We start from the raw sequence: 18,997 nt of genomic DNA, 5'->3' as shown, positions 1-18,997 counted from the left end.
ATATGTTTTTGCTTCGGAGCATACAAAAACTCACCAACTCACCACAAAAAAATTTCTGCAACGTTAAATTTGTTACTTTCCGAAGCAAAAAATTGCGAAACATTAGAAACTTATGGCAAAACAAGTTTTTACCGATTTTTTTCGCATTTTCAACTAAAACGCGAGAAAGAAAGTGCGCGAATGTTTTTGTTTTTCTAATGCCAGTATTTAGATAATTTGAGCGAAAAATACTGAATTTCAATGAGAAAAACTTCGAAAAACGAAAAAAAAACTGTGAAAATTAGACGAGAAATCGCGCCTCAGATTCTAATTTTCGTAGAAGTGCTTCTAATAACACATTTTATAGATTCCCAGATCCCTCTATGACTTTTATCATGTTTTAAGAGAAACATCTTTTTTCAACCAAATTTTCCATTCTGCAGAAATTTGGCCCGCCAACCACCGGTCATGACCAGTCAGCGCCTCTTCGACTGCCATTCAGCAGTCGTTCAACAACCTATTTTTTGAGGTGGTCCTATTTTAGGAAAATAAGATTCTGTCATTTCCTATAATCTAGTGGGGGGTATGAGAAATTGTTTTCTGAATGATTTCCAATCAAAACCTTCAAGTCTGTTTTCCAACGAGTTCCGACTGTCCGTCGACGGACCGTCGACGGCCCATCAGTTTTCCTTCGGCTGCCAACTAACAGTCATTCGCCAGTTGATAAGTGATGAGTGATGATAAGTGATGAGTATGTGCATATTCCAGTATTGCTCAAATCAACCGTTTGTTTGGGACTTGTAACCACAACGATGAACAGAAAAAACTTTGAATAAGAACAAAAATAGTTCAGAGTTTTCCGATTTGTTTGAAAGTTTCAGAACATGCTAAACAGAACTAGATCTCCATTTTTGTTATTTACAACTTTTTTGTACAATTCAAGGCTATGACGGTGCACTTCATTGTCCTCAGTTCAACAACTTCTGCGCCTACCTTGTCAATATGGAAATTGATACTGCCGGATGAATTATATCGAGAGATAATGATTTGAAATCTCTTTTTTTGTTTTTAGTGATGATGTGATTTAAAAAACCCCTACTTAGTGTACTAACACAGGAGTGCTGTTACATAATTCTGCTGATTTACTTAAAGACGGGGATGAACCTGGATTGAGTTTGTACTTTCACATTTTTATCATAGAGGCTGAATTAGACATTTCAGAATGACAGGATTCCAAGATTCAGAGATTCAAAAATTCTAGGGTTCCAGGATTTTAAGATTCCGAGATTCTTAAACTCCAGAATTCTAGGATTCCAGGATTCCAAAATTTCACAATTCCAGGGTTCCTGGATTCCAGGATTCCAGAATTCCAGAATTACAGGATTTCGGGAGTTTCAAACTCTAGTGTTCCGAGATTCCAGAATTCTAAGATCCCAGACATTCAGAATTTTGAAACCTCAAGATTCTAGAACTCCTATGTTCCAGGATTCCGAAATTCCAAGATTCCAGGATTCCAGGATTCCAGGGTTCCAGGTGATGGTTTCGAAATTCTGAGATTGGCGTACATAAAAAATAGGTCACGAACTTTAAAAATTCACGTGAGAAAAAAGTGCTACGCCTACGTGAGCGCCTAGTTTTTTTTGATGACGTGGTTATGTATGAAGGATTTTGAAATATTCAAAAAAAAAAATTATTCCAACCAATTCAAAAGAAGGGCGCTCTCCGTTTTGAAAAAGGGTGAGTCTAAAACTATGAAAATCTAAAATTCTGAAAGTTTGGAATTTTGAATTTTTGAAGTTCTGAAATTCTGAAATCCCGGAATTCTGAAATACTGAAATTCTGAAATTCTGAAGTTCTGAGATTCCGAATTTTTGAAATTCTGAAATTCTAGGATTTCTGAGATTCCGAATTTTCGAAATTCTGAAATTCTAGGATTTCTGAGATTTCGAATTTTTGAAATTCTGAAATTCTGAAATTCAGAAATTCAGAAATTCTGAAATTCTGAAATTCTGAAATTCTGAAATTCTGAAATTCTGAAATTCCGAAATTTTTGATATTCTGAGATTGTGAAATTCGGAAATTTTGAAATTTGGAAATTCTAGGATTTCGAAATTCCGAAATTTTGAAAATCTCAAACTTTAGAATTTCTGAAATGATGGGATTCTCCAATTCAGAAATTTCGAGATTCTGAAATTTGGAAATTCAGAATATCAGAAATTCAGAAATTCGAGAAAAAAAGAAATTCTGAGATTCTGAAATTTTATGGCTCTTATGAGATCTGGAAATTCGGAAATTCTGAAATTTCTAAAATCATGGGATTCACAAATTCTGAAGTTTCGAGATTCTGAATTTCAGAATCTCGGAAATTCTGAAACTTGAGATTACGAAATTTCGAGATTCTGAAGTTTTGAAATTTGGAAATTCTGAAATGTCATTTTTTCAGACTTGCGAGACGTCGCAACCTTGGTAGGATCCAAAAAACACCCCAGAGCAATACGAATTTTCGGAAAATGTTGAAATTTGGGTCTGTGTCAGTTGGACGTGGTCGGCGCACACCGGCAAACCTTGGCAGTCTGCCTCGAAATGTGTAAACCAGAACTATCGGGAAAAAACTGAAACTTAAACTTCTCTAAGACTCATAAGTCTTTGGCGAGCAGAGACGGGGTCGTTTTTGTTTTCAGTTTTAAAGGGTGGTACAACTGATAAGAACTGCAGAAAGTTCTTGAATTTTGTACCGGCGTTTTGAGTCCCAGATATTGTATTTTGGCAATTCAGCCGGACGCTCGGAACACTGAGGGTGCCTCCGGCCCCATCTGACACATAGGGTCGTCGCCTTGGTACTATTTTGTATCATAAGACGAGCTCTTGCCCACCATCTGCAAATTTTCGCCAATAAACCTTGAGGGATCTATCTGGAGCTGGGTGGCTTGTTAGATTCTGCTGATAGGTGTACGGATCCTAGTAACCCTGGGTAAACGTATTATTGCCTTCTCTCGGGTTTCGGCCTGTTTGCAAGCGATACCTTTATGGTGTAAATGCGGAGATGGTTATTTTGACTAGACTGAAATTCATTGAGCTCTGGGGGATGTGAAGGACACCGATCAACAAGTGAGACTTTGAAATTCTGAAACTCTTAGAATTCGAGGACCTGAGATTCTGAAAATCCGAAATTTAAAGATTCTGAAACGTTAATGTTCTTAAATTCCGAAATGACGAAGGTTTGAAATTCTTAAAATCGAAATTCTTAGATCCTGGGATTCTGAGATTCTGAGATTCTTAGATCCTGGGATTCTGAGAATATGAGATTTTGAGATTCTGAGATTCTGAGATTCTGAGATTATGGATTATGAGATTCTGAGATTCTGAGATTCTGATATTTTGAGATTCTGAGATTTTGAGATTTTCAAATTCTGGAAACCTCAAGTTCTGAAATTTTGAAATTTTGATTTTCCGATATTTAAAACGTGAACTCATAATTTTTTTTCGAAATCGTGACTAACCAATTTTTCAAAATTATTCATTTTGTTTTTTTTTTCAAAAAAGTATGGTTCTGATTTCTGAATTTTCTGAAAATTCTGAAACTATTTTTTTCAGAATTCTTCGATCTGGAATGCTGATTTGTCCGGCGGATCCAACGGAGATCACAACGTTTCGATGGAGTTCAATGTGGGTTTTAAAAAAATGATAGTTCAATTTTATTGATTTTTTCAATAATTTGAAATCTGTTTAATACAAAAAAAACTATCGCAATTTCAGAACGCCCCTTCAGCAGCTCTATCGACGTTTTCACAAATTCTAAAAATTGGGACAAGTACAGTAAGAAAAATATCAATTTTCTTGAAATTATTCTAAAAATTTTCAGATGGATTCAACGGATTTTCCGGGGGATGTCGATGGACTTCGGCAGGAAATTTCTGTGAACTTGATTGATTTTTGCGATCTCTTTTTTTCTTCTTTTTTTTTCGATGCGCGGGATTTTCTCCGGTTTTCGTGGTTTCTTGTCGTACTTGACCTCCCGCGCCCTGATGACCTAGCGGCCGGTGGCTCAAGATCTGTGGTTGGATTACGAGCTAGTTAAATTCGTGAAGGCGTGATATAAAATTTGCTGGAACGTTTGGACTTTAATCTAAAAGTTGGACTATAATCTAAAATTGGACTATAATTTGTAAATTGGACTAAAAATTGGACTAGTGTTTGGACTAAAATCGAAAAAATGGACTATCAAAAATTACAGTAACCAAAAACTAACAAAAAATATGATTATCAAAAGTAAAGGTTTGAAAAATGTGTAAGAAGAGTTTTAAAAAGGTGTGAAAGGTGTAAAAAGTGGAAAAGGTCTAAAAAGGTGTTAAAAAAAGGTGTCGAATGTTCGAAAAATCGAAGGTCAAAGGTGTAAAAGTTATAATGGTAAAAGTCAATAAACGATTTAACCTGTACATGTTGTTTTGTTTTTTGTGTTGTCAGAATAATACGAAATAAGCTCCGCCTCTCTATCATTACTAATAACAACCACCAAATTCTGTATGTTGATGTGTATGTCGCGTGCCTGTTTACCCCTTCAAAGTTAACCTATTAAGCTGAAACCTGGACAGATAGATCAGAAATGACCCGAACTTTTTGTTTTTCGAAATTCTGATTTTGAAGTCTTCTGGAGACGTTCCTAGGTTTCACCACAGTGAAGGGTGGAGGCGAGAGATGACGAGGGAGAAAGAGAAATGGGAAAGGGAGCAGAATATCCCACACTGGAGCCCGGATCCTGGAGCCCGGGTACTAGAGCCCCGGTACAGTAACCCGTGTACTGCTAACTTCAAAGACGCATATCTCTAAAACTAAAAGAGCTAGACTATTTTTGTAAATTAACAAAGTGTAGGAAACCTAATTTTACACATTCTCATAGCATAAAACTTTGTGCTAGCTACAGTAGTTTTAGAGTTATGCGCCTTTAAAATTTGCTGAACTCCTTCGGCGGGCGCAGAAGAGGGGAGAACTGGGGTTTTTGAGCAGGCCAACTTTAAAGGCACATATCTCTAAAACTAAAAGAGCTAGACTATTTTTGTAAACAAATAAAATGTAGGAAACTTAATTTCACACATTTTCATAGTTTATATTTATAATTTTCATCAATTTCGATGCAAATTTTCGAGAAAAGTAGCCGGGAAAATAGGAAGGCGCTCCAAAAGTACATTGTTGGAACAATAGAAAGACGAGCCCTTCTAATACAGGTTTTACAGTAAGCGTTAAAAACTATTAGTTTGAATATCTCAAAATTCATTAAAAAAAATATCGTATTTTAAAATTGAGAGAGGGACATTAGAAAAATTCTGATACAGGGAGAAATTGAGACCACCATTGTTTCTCGACCATTCTCATTTCATCCAGAATCGCTGCTGCTGACTCTCTTATGTTTTTCGTCGCTTTTCGACTGTTTCGATAATATTCCGATATAGTTTTCATCCAATTCCACAATTCTTTCGATTCCAAAAAGCATTCGACATTGATATAAGTGTGCATTAACAGAAAACCAAAGTGAATCGATTGATCCGTAGAGTGTGCGGAATTCAGTATAGTTTTAAATACATTGGCACTCATTTTTGGACAATCTAGGAGGCTCGATTGACCCCAACTATCATTGAAATCTTTAATTTTAGTGTTTACGTCTTCTCGATTGACGATTAGATTCTTGGCGAGAAGAATAGAAAGGGTTGAACAGAACATGAGAGCTCTAGACTTATCAGACGGGTTGCGGAATCTTTTTATTGGTTACGAACGACTTATCTCATGAGGCTTGAAGTGAACGAAAAAATTGTCAATCACCAAAGGTATGTCGTTTGTAACTAATAATCTTTGACTTTTTCAAGGGATGGGTCAATTTTGAATGAGAACAAAAATAGTTCAGAGTTTTCCGATTTGTTTGAAAGTTTCAGAACATGCTAAACAGAACTAGATCTCCATTTTTGTTATTTACAACTTTTTTGTACAATTCAAGGATATGACGGTGCACTTCATTGTCCTCAGTTCAACAACTTCTGCGCCTACCTTGTCAATATGGAAATTGATACTGCCGGATGAATTATATCGAGAGATAATGATTTGAAATCTCTTTTTTTGTTTTTAGTGATGATGTGATTTAAAAAACCCCTACTTAGTGTACTAACACAGCTGTTACATAATTCTGCTGATTTACTTAAAGACGGGGATGAACCTGGATTGAGTTTGTACTTTCACATTTTTATCATAGAGGCTATCACATCGTGAATGCTCCAGAAATTGTGACAGATAAAATATTAAAAACAAAGAAAAATAAAAATCTGTTTATTTTGTCCCGATTTCAGCAAACTTATTATGAGCGTGATGACTCATGTTTCGCTGAAAGTGTTATTGAAGGAGCGGTGAGTGAATTATAGTATGTCGTATTAGGTTGAACAGAAAGTTTCTTCCTTTTTTGACAACATTTTTGGACAAATTTTTCTCAAAGCCGAGTTTCGTGGGCAATATCACTGATACCGTCACGAAGGGTTAACCGGCGTTAACTGATGAATGAACGACTACGACAAACCGAGCGTGTGAAGACAGTTGAAATGTGCACCTGTTACAAAGATAGAGAGAAACAAAATACAATGTTTTAATATATTATGAGTTTATTGAGAGGGTGATGGAGAGAGAAAATAGCTCACGGAAGAGCGAAGTGAGGCGAGATGAAACAAGGGAGGGAAACGTTGGTAAGTGAAAACCAACGTTTTAGAAGGAGAAGGGCGATTAGAATATAGGGAAATTTATTATCTAATGATAGAGAATTAAGAGGAGAAGGTGAAGCAATAAGAGTTAATTAGAAACTAAGAGAGATAAAAAAGTTATGAAGCGAAAACTAAGAATTTAAGGGAAAAGTGAGCAAGTTATAAAGAGAGCTACAAGACGGAAAGTTAGGGAACAAGTAAAGGTTTAAGGGGAATAAAAGGGATAACAAATAAGGAATTTAGGAACGAGATTTAGATGAAAGGCTACCAAAAGAACAAAGTTATGACCAATTCTAGATTGGGCCTAAAAGACAAAATATAGAATAAAAGGAGAGTGAGAGAACAAACGAAAGGGGACGCGCAGACAATGAGGAGGGTTGCAGTTAAGGGGGAAACAAAATAAAGAAGAGGAAAACAAGTTAGATAAAGATTATAAAAGAAACAAAACGACGTCATCGGAACGTAGCGAAGCAAAAACGGTCAGAGCCGGAACCAAGTGAAGGAGACGCCGCAAATTCCGGGGAAAGAAAAAACCGGGCAAAAAAAATCGGAGTCGGGGGCGGAGCCTAAAATGCAACCCTGGCACGGTTTTGCCGCAGGGTTTTTCTGCACATTTGGACACGGTCATGAGGGGGCGGAGCCTAAATTACAACCCTGGCACGGTTTTGCCGCACGGTTTTTCTCGACTCCGCCCACTTTCCCCGGTTTTTTTCCTCGATTTTTTCCCCGGAATTTGCGGGGTCTCAAGTGAAGTCAACGTAGTCGGCAAGCGTGCTCCTCTGATAACAGTCATCATTCCTTGGGCGGCAGTTTGAAATCCGGAACCGTAGTATAGTTAGGTCGATTGGAGGGCAATGGGGAGTGCTTGGACCAGTAGGGGACGTTGGGGGAGAATTTATCCCGCTCTGTTTGATAATTAGAAAGAATCGTGGAACATGTGATGTTTCACGACACCGAGAAACTAGATAAATGAAAACAACGTCCATGAGCATTAATAGTTTTCTGCCAACGCTCTGGTAATTTATTGATTACATCGGCCCAGAACGAGGAAAGCTGTGGTGGAAAAGGTGGGTCAAATCCGTTTTGGTGTCATCCTATCATGTGAAGTCGTTTCAATCAAGATTACGTTTAAGAGCCTCAAACGGCCATCTATCTGAAAGAGTAAGGTCCGGAGAATACGATGGGTGCGAAAAAAAATAATACAGCCGAACGACATTAATTTTTGGTTGATCTCTCTAATCAATGGTGATTTCGCATTGTCGCGCTGAAAGGGAACCTTGGTTTTTTCTCCTCGTTTTGATTTGACTGCCACATTCTAATTATGAACTCTACGAGACGGCATTTATAGTGGTACACTCATCTAAAAGTTCCCAGTCTCCATTCTTTTGAAAGACCACCAAATACATAGCATCCCCCTTTTCACGTAAAATTTAGGTTTTCGTATATTGCTTGCAACTTGAGCTAACTCTTCAAAAGTTTTTTTTCTATGTTTTTTAAAGCAACGGTTTCTTAAATGAAAACATTTTGGAAAAATAAAAAGATGTTAAAATTCCAAAGAAATTACCAGCCAGAACACTTGAGTTCTTCGACTTAAATGACCACCAAATTTTAGTAAAAGCGAGTGATTCCAAATTATTCCATCAGATTTTCAAAATTGACCAAAAATTCATTGAATTGTGCGTTTTCAAAACCTTTCTGACCGGCCCACGATCCAAGGGTACATCGAAAAAGGGTACATCGAGGGTATATCGAGTTCTTAGGGTACATTGGTTCTGAGGGTACATGGGATCTTAGACTGTAAGGCGTTTTAGCCAGCCTATAATTTTGAGCAGAAATCAAAATAGTATGTATAAAAATATTGATTTACTTTTTTTGTCCACCTACATGTACCGAACAATCCAATGTACCCTTGGAACTCGATGTACCCTTTTTCGATGTACCCTTGGATACTGGGCCTTTCTGACCATATTATGAAACAAATTCTCTCGCAAAAAAATCTTGAACATTTTTGATTTTTAAGTTTTATTTTGTATAAAAATGATATAATAAAAAAGAGAGATCGAATAGAAAAGATAAGTTTGGGAAAAAAGAAATTGAAGGAACAATGAACAAATGAAAAAAAAGGAGAATAGTATTAGTGGCCAATGAAGGAGAGGTACTTTGAAATGCAACTTCATTATAGTTCGATGTGGTCTCCAAAACATGCCGCGAAATGTTTTTTGAAATTGGGATACGTCTGAAGTAAGCGTGTGATATCATGTCCAGTGCGGGTGGTGCCAGGGTGATGATCGGTATAGTGATTTCGATTCCTTTGGAATGATCCACACCGGAAACCGCATACATTACAATCCCAAAATGCATCAAATTGGTTTTTCGAGTGAATGAATGCGTGGAGAACGAACTGATACCTGCCCGCTTTTCTAGAAAATTTGATTTTTCTGGTGCAGCACTGAAAAATTCAAAGATTATGAAAATTAGATTATATATAAAAACTTACCTCGTTTTGGCAGGGAACCATTGTTCCGCACGCGGGTTTGCGAAGTTCGGCCGGCTTTTGAGTGGGATTTCTTCTCGTCTTCTGAACCTTTTGAGCTTTGAATTTGACTGAAATGGGGCGTCTCGCAATTCGTGTCGATTTTCTTCCGATGTCTTTATTTTCCTTTTCATTATCTTCAAGTACCACGTCCATTGTCCCTGATATTTTCACTTGGGGTCTCCTCGAATTCCATTTCTTCGACCGGCTCCTTTTCCTTCAACGTGACTTTTCCTTCTATTGTGATTAAGTAGAGCTTCGTACTTTCGGTTTTCCAGCCCGTGTTCTCCTCGACGACTTCCAGCTGCTTCTCTTTCACACTTCTGACTTTGCAAATCTTGAACAATTCATCTGAAAATTGAAGTTTTTGATTATTTGTCAAACTCAAATCGGTTTACCTTTTTTGTTGACACGCGTGTCAAATTTAACATTTCTCGTTGCGAAAAATGGTTCCGTGCTCACAATTTGGGTGGACTCGTGGCATTTTTGGAAAATGGATTTCAAATGAGTGTTCAATTTACGAAATTCGATATTATTAGCAAAAATGAAAGTTGATGACGTGACCATTGAGTGGTTCTTTTCTTCTGTTACATCTCCATACTCAATTTTGATGTTTCCGTGCCGCTTCCCGAAAAACTTCATCAGACTTTTGAAGAATTGAAGATCTAAAACACCAGCATCATAGAAACAGAAGGATGATCTCACAAGACTGATCAGAAAAATTAGATTAGGCACTCTTTTCTGCATTCAAAAGTGTTTTTGGAGTTATTAAATTGGTACTAAAGTTTGCAGATCTGGAAGAGAAACGGTGGTGGCCGTTGTCAGCATCTCGTAACCTTAAAATGCTTCTGTTTTCAAAATATGCTTTTTTTTGGTTTCTTACTGCTTTTGACCGATTTTTCTGTTACTTTTTCCTACGAATATGTTGAAAATGAAATTTTGATAGTGAAAAATTGTTTTTAAAAAAATTTGTATGTTATGCTGATTTTCAAGACGGCCACCGACGTTTCTCTCCCTAAAAACTCCTTTCTCATTATTTTTGACAAAAGAAGCGTTAGTATTTTTGGAATTACTTAAAAAACATTTTAAACCAATATTTTGGAAAGAAAATTTACTACAAAACATGTATAGTCGACCACAGAACCAATAGTCATGTTATTCATGAATATGGCAAAAAGATGCTTTGCGAATTCAGTTAGATTTTTTTCAAAATTTTGGAAACATTGGTTTTCTGCTCTACGAGCAACCCATGAGCTGAGAAGCTCAGGGCACCATAAACATTAAGCGCTCGGTATTCAGGTAAAAGTCCGATATAGACGGACAAACATACACACAAAAAAACTTACTTGTAGAATGGATTGAATAAATCGCAAAGGAAAGCCAAAGTTTGTCCAACTACTACTTGACGTTCTTCTTTGTTTCTCCTATTGGAGTATTCGTTGGATTCCATAACTTTCGAATCGTAATCTTCGAACTCCAATTTGAACTGAAAACTTCAATTAACAGCAGTTTCTGTATGGTAGTAAGTATTGAAATTCGACCAATTACTCTATCGAACTATAAAATCTATCGAACTATAAAAACGTACGGTTGTGATTATATCCGTAATGGATTTGAACTCGACTGGCAATTCAGAATTGAAGTTATTCTGGCGGTCCAAGAAGTCTTTCTTGATAACCTCCTCAAGGACGGCAGGGAGGCGGAAAACTGGATATTTTTCCAGTGGCAGAGGTTCCGGAATTCTGGTTCTCCAAATTTTGGTTTGTGATTGAATTCCAGAATTGAGATCTTGGGCTTCTGCTTCGATTTTTGGGGTACCGTTTTGTTGTGAGGACATAATTCAGTGTTCCGTTTTTCTGGAAAATATATATTTTTCGTATTGAAAGACAGAACGATAAAATAAAGCAATAAAAGGGGTTAGCCGAAAAAAGTCTATTGTAGAAAGATTTTTTCGATAAAGTGTCAAGGAATCTTGAATTCTAACTCTAAAAAAATAGAAAAATTTTGCTCAAAAGTGATTTTTCAAAAGTGAAACAAGAAAATTGTGTACGAAATTCAATAGTTTTTCACGCACTGTTTTTCTTTTTAGTAAAAAGCTTAGTTTACAGAAAAAAAAAAGAATGAGAGGAGGCTGACTCTCACACAGTCCCTCGCCTTCTGCTCGATTTGAACATAGATTTGGTGGCGAAATAGAGAAGGAAAGAAGAGAGCGAATGGTGAGAAGGGAGCGAATACCGAAATAGCGAGGGACGGTGCGTTTTTGTGGGGATAATTGATTTCTGGCTAATACACATCGTTTTGAATAAGACGCTCTCACTCAGAATCATTGTTCTGTGTGTGAGCGTAGAGGAGTGGGGAGGAGATGGCAGGAAAACGACTGTCGTCCAAAGGAGACGGGGAGGGAAGGTGGTACAGAACGAATACAAAGGGTCGCATGGAGAGGCTAGCTAACAACTGGATGGAGGAGGCGCACGTTGCGTATGTAAACCTAAATTGAAACCATGTCGAGCAAAATGTCCTAGAAACCCTAACGAATTCAAGAGGATCCTTGGAATGTGCTGCTTCCAATATTTTTAAAGGTGGGGGGACATGAAAACAAATAATGTTCTCGAAATTTCTTTCAAAGATGCCCCTCGAGGAGTTGAACTTGTGAGGGTGAGGATTGAGGGTGCGGCGCCGCTACCGACTGAGCCACGCGGGCAAAGAAAACGCGGACGCCCGATTGCATACATAAAGGCGAGGACGACAGCTGTACGCAGAGTGACATTAAGCGTTGTACACTGTGACGGTAGAATGCATACTCTAGCTACAAAAAAACTACGAAAAATCTCCTGTCCCCCACCTTTAAATTAAGTCATTTTTTAAGTTTTGGACTAAATATTGAATAACTTGGCTCCCGGGTAAGATTTCAAGCTGAAAAAGATAGGAAATTATTAAGAAATGATTGTGATCATGATGCCAGTGTTCAAGGCTTTTTTGAGCTCTGGGAATTTATTATTGAGTTCGAGTTTTGAACAGAAAAAATGTACTCAATTGAAAAATTTTCAAAGCTGTCTGAAATGTTTCAAAGTTGCTCTAAGTGTTTGAAGTCGCTATGAAAATTGTTACTTTGTGCTAAAAATTAAATTTGAATCGGGTAAATCAAGTTTTTACAAAAATCAGAATCTCCGAATTTCAAGATGCATTTTTCGAATTTCAGTTCAGCTTCAATCACAAACAACGGCTCAGAATAGCATAACAAGAGTTAATACATAATTTAGACTATTGCAAAAGTAATTCCTATCATTTTCAGCTCAAAATCTTACCCAGAAGCCAAGTTATTCAATATTTATTCCAAAAACCCAAAAAATGACGAAAATGACGGAAAATAATTGTTTCTAAAACTTGATTGGAGGAATCAGTTTTTGTATAGACTGTGAAAATATGCTGTTTTAAGACTATTTTAGTAGTTCCCAACCAAAAAAAGTTCAATTTTGCTCTCTAAAACACTTGAGATTTTTCATTTTCCAGGGTGTCGAAAGATATTGACCGCTTGCATATTTGTTTTTCGGATGGTACATGTTCAGGGAAAGTGCTAAATTTATAAAACTTTGTCTGTAGAGATTATTTTTGATTGTGAATTGAATTGCGTTGACCGTTTTTTGATATCTCTTCCAGTTTTTTCTGTGCGCCCAAAATAGGGGGGGGGGGTGTCGTATAGATGTTGACCGCACTGTAATGTCATAATTATTTAAATTCAGACTCTTGCACTGTTTCAATTCTTCACACCAAAAAACCATACTTGCAACGGGCCAGGCCGGGCCGGGCTTTTTTCAGAATTTTCAGGGCTCGGCTGGTCTCGGCCCGGATTTTCGGAAAAAGTTTTCTGTCTTTCAAAATTATTTTTGGGATCAACAGAAAAAAAGGAGAATTTTTCTGACAAGAAAAACATTTTCGGGCCGGGCCCTGAAAATCCTCGGCCCGGCCCGGGTCCTAGAAATCTTCGGCCCGGCCTGACCCGCGGGCCGGGCCCTGATTTTGCAGGTATGCAAAAAAACAAAATCTAATTTCATTTGAAATGTTCTAACACTACGAAGTGGACTCTTTTCTTGAAAATAGTCAAAATGTGATTATTGGTTACGAACGACTTTAAAAAAAATTTTGTTCATATAAGCCTTTTGAGGAGTTGAGCTTGCGGGATGAATATTGAAGGCGCGGCTTCACTGATCTACGAATTAGCGAAGAGCTATGGCTCAGGGGTTCCCTACTTTTAAGATAATCTTAGATTCTCAAATTTTGAAACTTACGCGATCCAAAAGAAGAGATCATTCTATCCATGGCTAGAACTGATTCAAAGTGAGAGTTCAAAGCTGGGTAGCTGGTAACCCACGTGGGATGATGCGAATTATTTTTTTCTGCTACGATCTAATTTTTTTGGATTGGGGTCACTTTAATTTTCAAGACACTTGTTCAAAATCGAGACGTGATTAGTGACATATATTTTTTGAACGAAAATTTTTTAACCGTCAAAAATAGGAATTTCCAGGTCAGCTGGTTCGAAGCTAACAGAAAACCCACACTTTTATAAAATGTATCTCGTTTTCTGTGAAAGATATCAAAAAGGAATCAACTGATAAAATGTTTATCATATCATCAGTAACATTTTATCAATGGAACACTTTTTTTATCTTTTACGGAAAGTGAGATAAATGTTGCCAAAGTACAGCACCTCAATTAGAGGTTTTATGAAAATTTTTGATTTCTAGCCAAGTGCAGAAAGAGAAAATACCATTAAAATTTATTTCCCAGATACCAAAAATTTATTGATGACTTTCAAAACATGAAAATAAAGTTCCAAGGTATTCAATCCGCCCACTCCGATTGTACTCCAATGGCGCGAAGCTGGAAATTTTGAAATTTGGGCTATAGACGTTTTGGAAGCTTCTAGAACCTTACCTCATCCCTATCCAACAAAAGATCCACGTGGACAGCTCGGAACACGGTATCTCGGCAGTCAATCATTGCTAAGCGATGACGTTCGGCCTGAAAAATTTGAGCATTGGAAATTTTGGAAATCGATTTTTTGGCACCAGCAGCAGAAACCTTCTGCAAAACCAACAAGATGAAACCGTACCATTTTTAAATCTCCAGCTTCTAACGCTCGACTTCTTCTTGTTGCCAAATCTTCAATTCTAGCTTCATATTCATCGATTCTTTGAATTGCTCGAAGACAAACTGTTGCTTGAATTGTTTTCCCATCGAAATTCGCTTTTTCCATTTTTTGCTCCAAAACTCTTCGAATCGTTCGAATTGAGGTGAGAGGGTCTTCACTGAGATTCGTCTTCTCTTTCATTGACATTCCGTCGCCTTCGCTGAAAGTTTATTACAATGGAGGGGGTTTCTCGTGCCATTTTTAGGTCCAAAAGCCACCATTTATAATTGTGGACCATTTTTAAAATGGATTTTAAGCCATTATCATAATTTTCGATATGGGACATCTGAACCTACAGACACACAAAAAACGAAAATCGAAATATGTCAATTTTACAAAATTTCCACTTTTTTTAAACGTGACCTAAAAACATTTAGGTCACGACCTAAAAAAATTGGGTGATGACTTGAAAAAATCTAAGTCGTGACCGAAAAAATTGAGCCATGACCTAAAAAAAATCTAGGTCCTAACCTAAAAAAATCTAGGCCATGGCCTAAAATAATCTAGGTCATGACATTAACAAATCTAGGTCATGACCTGAAAAATTCGGTCATGACTAGGCACCGCAACGCGAGGGGGCGGAGCCTAATTTTTTTTCTCTTGGGGGGGGGGGTATCTGGCATGTTTGAAGGCGTAGAACTCGAGACTGGATGGACCGATTTTTATGAAATTTGGTCTCGTTATGTAAAAAAACACGTAGAATCGACTGATGTAAAGCGTTTGCGTTGAAAACCAACGACTTTCAAAATACTCGTGAAAAACAGAAATCGACATGAGAAATTTGGTCTGAAAAGTGTAATAAAAGTCGATGTCGCTTCTTTTTATTATTGTTCTAAATACTTTTTTAGATGGTGAATAAGATGCATTAAGCCATATTTAGCCAGCAGTTCCCCCATTTTTGCAGTAATCCATCAAACTTCAAGCAAAAATTGTGAATTTTTTTCAGCGATGACCCCATGTTTTTAATATCAAAACACTTAGATCAATTCTATGACTGTTCAGATATGCAATTTGATGACATTTGAAAAAGTTTGAGCTAGCAAAAAACGCATCCAAAGATGACATGGTTCTAAAATTTAGACGTTTTTGCGAATTTTGACGGTAATGCAGGTCGATGTCGCAGATTTTTATTACATATTCAGATTCTACGAAAAATTTGCTACAATATACATGTTCGAGTTTACTTCTACCTGTTCCCCCATTTTTTTAATATCTCAATTTCCACCTAAAAATGTGAATAAAATGTGTTCAAATCGTTGTTTAGAAAAGAGAGGCAGCGCGTGCTTCATATCAGCCTTTCAATACGCCAACTGTCAGCGCGCGCATGGAGTAGTGGGTAGTGTTTCGGGACGGCGCGCCACCGGCCATGGTTCGATTCCTTGCTGTATCAAAAGTCTTTTTTCAGTGGTTTTCCAAACTTTGTGCAACTTTACGTAACGGTGTATGCACTGAAAACCAATGTTCTTACGACTTACAGTAAATTATTGATTTTTTTTTAAATTAATTGTTTTTGAACATATAATTATACCTCTAATCTATAATGGATAGCGGAAGTGACGTTGAACCACCTCCTAAAGTATCGAAAACAGGTAAGAATACTATTTTGGACTCATTTCCAATTAAATTTTCCAGAAATTTTGACACCTTCTCGAGCTCAGAAACTCAAGGAACTTCCGATACATATCGACTTCGATCATTTTCAGAAGTCGATCGATGACGGAACATTCCAATTTTCTTGATTTCTTCTTTTTATTATTAGTTTCTGATTCCTTTCCTTCGTTAGTTCAGTAGTTTGTTTTGTAGTTCTTTGTTTTCTGGTGATTTTCAGGTAGAAAAGTGACGAGCGATGCGAACAATCGAAGTTTCAATGGCATTCGCATATTTTTTAAATCATCTGTTTCTCAAAAATCCAGAGTCTATAATTTTTTAAACAAAATTTCAATTTATAAAACACGAATGCCATCATCGATCGTTCTTCTCTGCTTCTGATCGCTCGCATCGCTCGATACTTCACTAATTTCCGTGTTTTCTACCTGAAAATCAGTAAAATTTAATCATAGTCGTAATAAAAATTGTTTCTCAAACTCATTCTGTTTTTTTACATCTCCATTTTACTATATTTCGACATGCCGGCTGACGAAAACCAATTGAAACTCTTCACAGCGCTATGAAAAACATCACAGCAATAAATCGGGAATTTTCTGCGCCGCACGTTTGCAAAAGGCGTCGCCCCGCCCACCTTGCCCCGCCCACTTTTCCGTGCCCACTGCAACCCCCTCAGAGAAAATGGATGAAAAAGGGGGTTACAACAAAGGGTGTATCTCGAGAACGGATGAACATTTTCGAAAAAAAATTCGGAATTATACTAATATTGATATGGTGAATACGATAATATAAACAATTCTCAGGAAAAATGAGTTTGAAAAAATCGTTGTGGTGCCTAGTCATGACCTAAAAAATCTAGGTCATGACCTAAAAAAATTTGGTCATGACCTAAAAAATCTAGGTCATGACCTAAAAAAATTTGGTCATGACCTAAAAAATCTAGGAAAAAAATCTAGGTCATGACTTAAAAAAATCTAGGTCATGACCCAAAAATCTAGGTCATGACATTAACAAATCTAGGTCATGACCTAAAAAATCTCGGTCATGACCTGAAAAAATTCGGTCATGACCTAAAAAGTCTAGGCCATGACCTAAAAAAATTTGGTCATGACCTAAAAATCTAGGAAAAAAATCTAGGTCATGACTTAAAAAAATCTAGGTCATGACCCAAAAATCTAGGTCATGACCTAGAAAAAGTAGGTCACGACCTAAAAAAAGTAGGTCATGACCTTTTTTGAAAATTTCAGAATTTCCTTGAAAAATTTCCAAAACTCACTAGCTATGTCTTTCAATTTTCTTCTCCTTCTTTGGCACTCCTTTCGATTCTAATTCCAAATTTTCCATTTTCAAGTTCGCCACGTCCTCATCATTTTGTTCCAATTTCGGAGATTCTGGAACCGGCGTCCCTCTCGGAAGCTCTTCTGGAAGTGGATATCCCAAAACAGTCAATTTTTTGATTTCAATTTGATTATGAGGATTTTGTGATAATGGAATTGGTTTTTCGATGGTTATCCAGATGTATTGGCCGACGGCGTCAGTGAATGCGTTTCTGGAATATTTAGGATCACGAGATTTTGAGATTTTGAGATCCTAAGATTCTGAGATTCGAGGCTCAACTTCTTGAACTTTTAGAATTTTCAAAATGTCCTGATTTTTCTAATTCTGAATTCCCAAATATTCCAGTTCTCAACTCCCCCCACTCACTTGCTCTCCAGACGACTCACAGATCGTTCTCTTCGATGAAATTCCAAAATCACTGGTTTTTGAAATTTCGAAGTTCGCGCATTTTTATAGTTCACCTCCTCATTCAATTTTCCTTGTCCAACACGAATGGTTACTTTGGATGCTGGAAATTAATAGAAAAATTTTTAAAAAATGAGCTTAGACTGATAAAATTATGCTTCAAGCTTTATGAAAATTAACAAAAAATTAGAAAGAAATTGATTAAAAATTTCAAGAAAAAACTTGTTGGAGTTCCTAATTTTATATCATATTTGGAAATAGTAAACCTCAATTTCAAAATCGTGAGTTTTTTTTTCTGATTTTCAGTTTCTTCTGACCATGACCAAAACTCAAGAAAACTGAAATATAAATCCGAAAGAGAGACTATAAAAAATCATACGTGTCAAATATTCATCAGCATCGATGACGACTTTATAGACATTCGCAATCTGTCTAGACCAATAACGATGTCCATTGGGAATGAGTCGCTGAAAAATATTCAAAAATTTTTATTCTACAAAAATTATTTGATAACTTGAAAAACATTGAAAATTTTTCTTCAATATTGAATTACTTCAATATAACTGTTTTTGAAAATCCCAGCATTTTTCTAGAGGTAGCCTAGAATGTTCAGTTTTTCCGGGAATTCAATATAAAGGTTCTAGAACCGTCTAGCAATTTTTTGAAGGTTTAAATATTCCTTTATGATATCTTCCTTATATATAAAACGCTAGAGGCGTCTGTCGGTCATAATGTCTGTCTGTCAACTTTTGAAAAACTTGAAAAATAAATATAGATTTACGTGACCCATTTAGCAAAAGGGAAGAGCGAAGCTACGAACCAGTAAAAAACTAGATTGAATCGCGCTGAAGGCGCACCAGCTTGCTGGTGCCTACATAAAAAATAATTTTAGTATTTTTTTTTAAAGCTCTAATATCAGAAAGACTTCAACAATCAATCAATATAAAAGAAACATACCCAGGCGGAGTTCGAAATCGTCCTCCATTGAATTCCGCTGGATAATGGGTCCCCAAAACCAGAGTTTTCCAGTAGAGCTCTCTAAGAGCAACTCCTTTTCGAGATTCTGTCATTTTGAGGTCCAACAGACACACAGATGCAGAATCTGGAATGAAGGGCCCATACTCCGAGGGTACATCGAAAAAGGGTACATCACTCTTATAGGGTACATTGACTCAGAGGGTACATTGACTGATAGGGTACATCTGTGGAGGA

At 36.9% G+C, this 18,997-nt stretch overlaps 4 protein-coding genes across 4 annotated transcripts in view; 2 read left to right on the top strand and 2 right to left on the bottom strand.

The window, feature by feature from the left end:
- Positions 1-3,188: 3,188 nt before the first annotated feature.
- CBG00542 lies at positions 3,189-4,057 on the top strand (the record flags this gene model as incomplete). Its single annotated transcript, XM_002630094.1, has 4 exons — positions 3,189-3,197; positions 3,574-3,645; positions 3,736-3,795; positions 3,842-4,057. 4 exons carry the CDS (start codon positions 3,189-3,191, stop codon positions 4,055-4,057), a joined length of 357 nt encoding a protein of 118 aa, XP_002630140.1.
- Positions 4,058-8,889: 4,832 nt separating this feature from the next.
- CBG00541 lies at positions 8,890-11,083 on the bottom strand (the record flags this gene model as incomplete). The annotated part of the gene is made up of 6 exons (XM_045241961.1): positions 8,890-9,162; positions 9,211-9,317; positions 9,394-9,597; positions 9,645-9,987; positions 10,649-10,732; positions 10,835-11,083. The coding sequence occupies 6 exons, from the start codon at positions 11,081-11,083 to the stop codon at positions 8,890-8,892; spliced, it is 1,260 nt and encodes a 419-aa protein (XP_045091641.1).
- Positions 11,084-14,169: 3,086 nt separating this feature from the next.
- Positions 14,170-18,997, bottom strand: part of CBG00537 — a gene marked incomplete at both ends in the record, with an annotated part of 8,353 nt that continues 3,525 nt past the window's right edge. The window contains 6 exons of the mRNA XM_045241960.1: positions 14,170-14,268; positions 14,360-14,597; positions 17,319-17,591; positions 17,747-17,888; positions 18,165-18,252; positions 18,739-18,855. Coding sequence (XP_045100772.1) covers positions 14,170-14,268; positions 14,360-14,597; positions 17,319-17,591; positions 17,747-17,888; positions 18,165-18,252; positions 18,739-18,855 — 957 coding nt within the window. The remainder of the gene's footprint in view (positions 14,269-14,359; positions 14,598-17,318; positions 17,592-17,746; positions 17,889-18,164; positions 18,253-18,738; positions 18,856-18,997) is intronic.
- Positions 15,978-16,176, top strand: CBG00540 (the record flags this gene model as incomplete). The annotated part of the gene is made up of 2 exons (XM_002630092.1): positions 15,978-16,026; positions 16,070-16,176. 2 exons carry the CDS (start codon positions 15,978-15,980, stop codon positions 16,174-16,176), a joined length of 156 nt encoding a protein of 51 aa, XP_002630138.1.

The sequence above is a fragment of the Caenorhabditis briggsae genome, assembly GCF_000004555.2.
Source record: "Caenorhabditis briggsae complete genome, chrII, whole genome shotgun sequence".
Taxonomy (NCBI): domain Eukaryota; kingdom Metazoa; phylum Nematoda; class Chromadorea; order Rhabditida; family Rhabditidae; genus Caenorhabditis; species Caenorhabditis briggsae.
The sequence above is the reverse complement of the archived record's forward strand: the minus strand, read 5'-3'. Positions and strand labels throughout refer to the sequence as shown.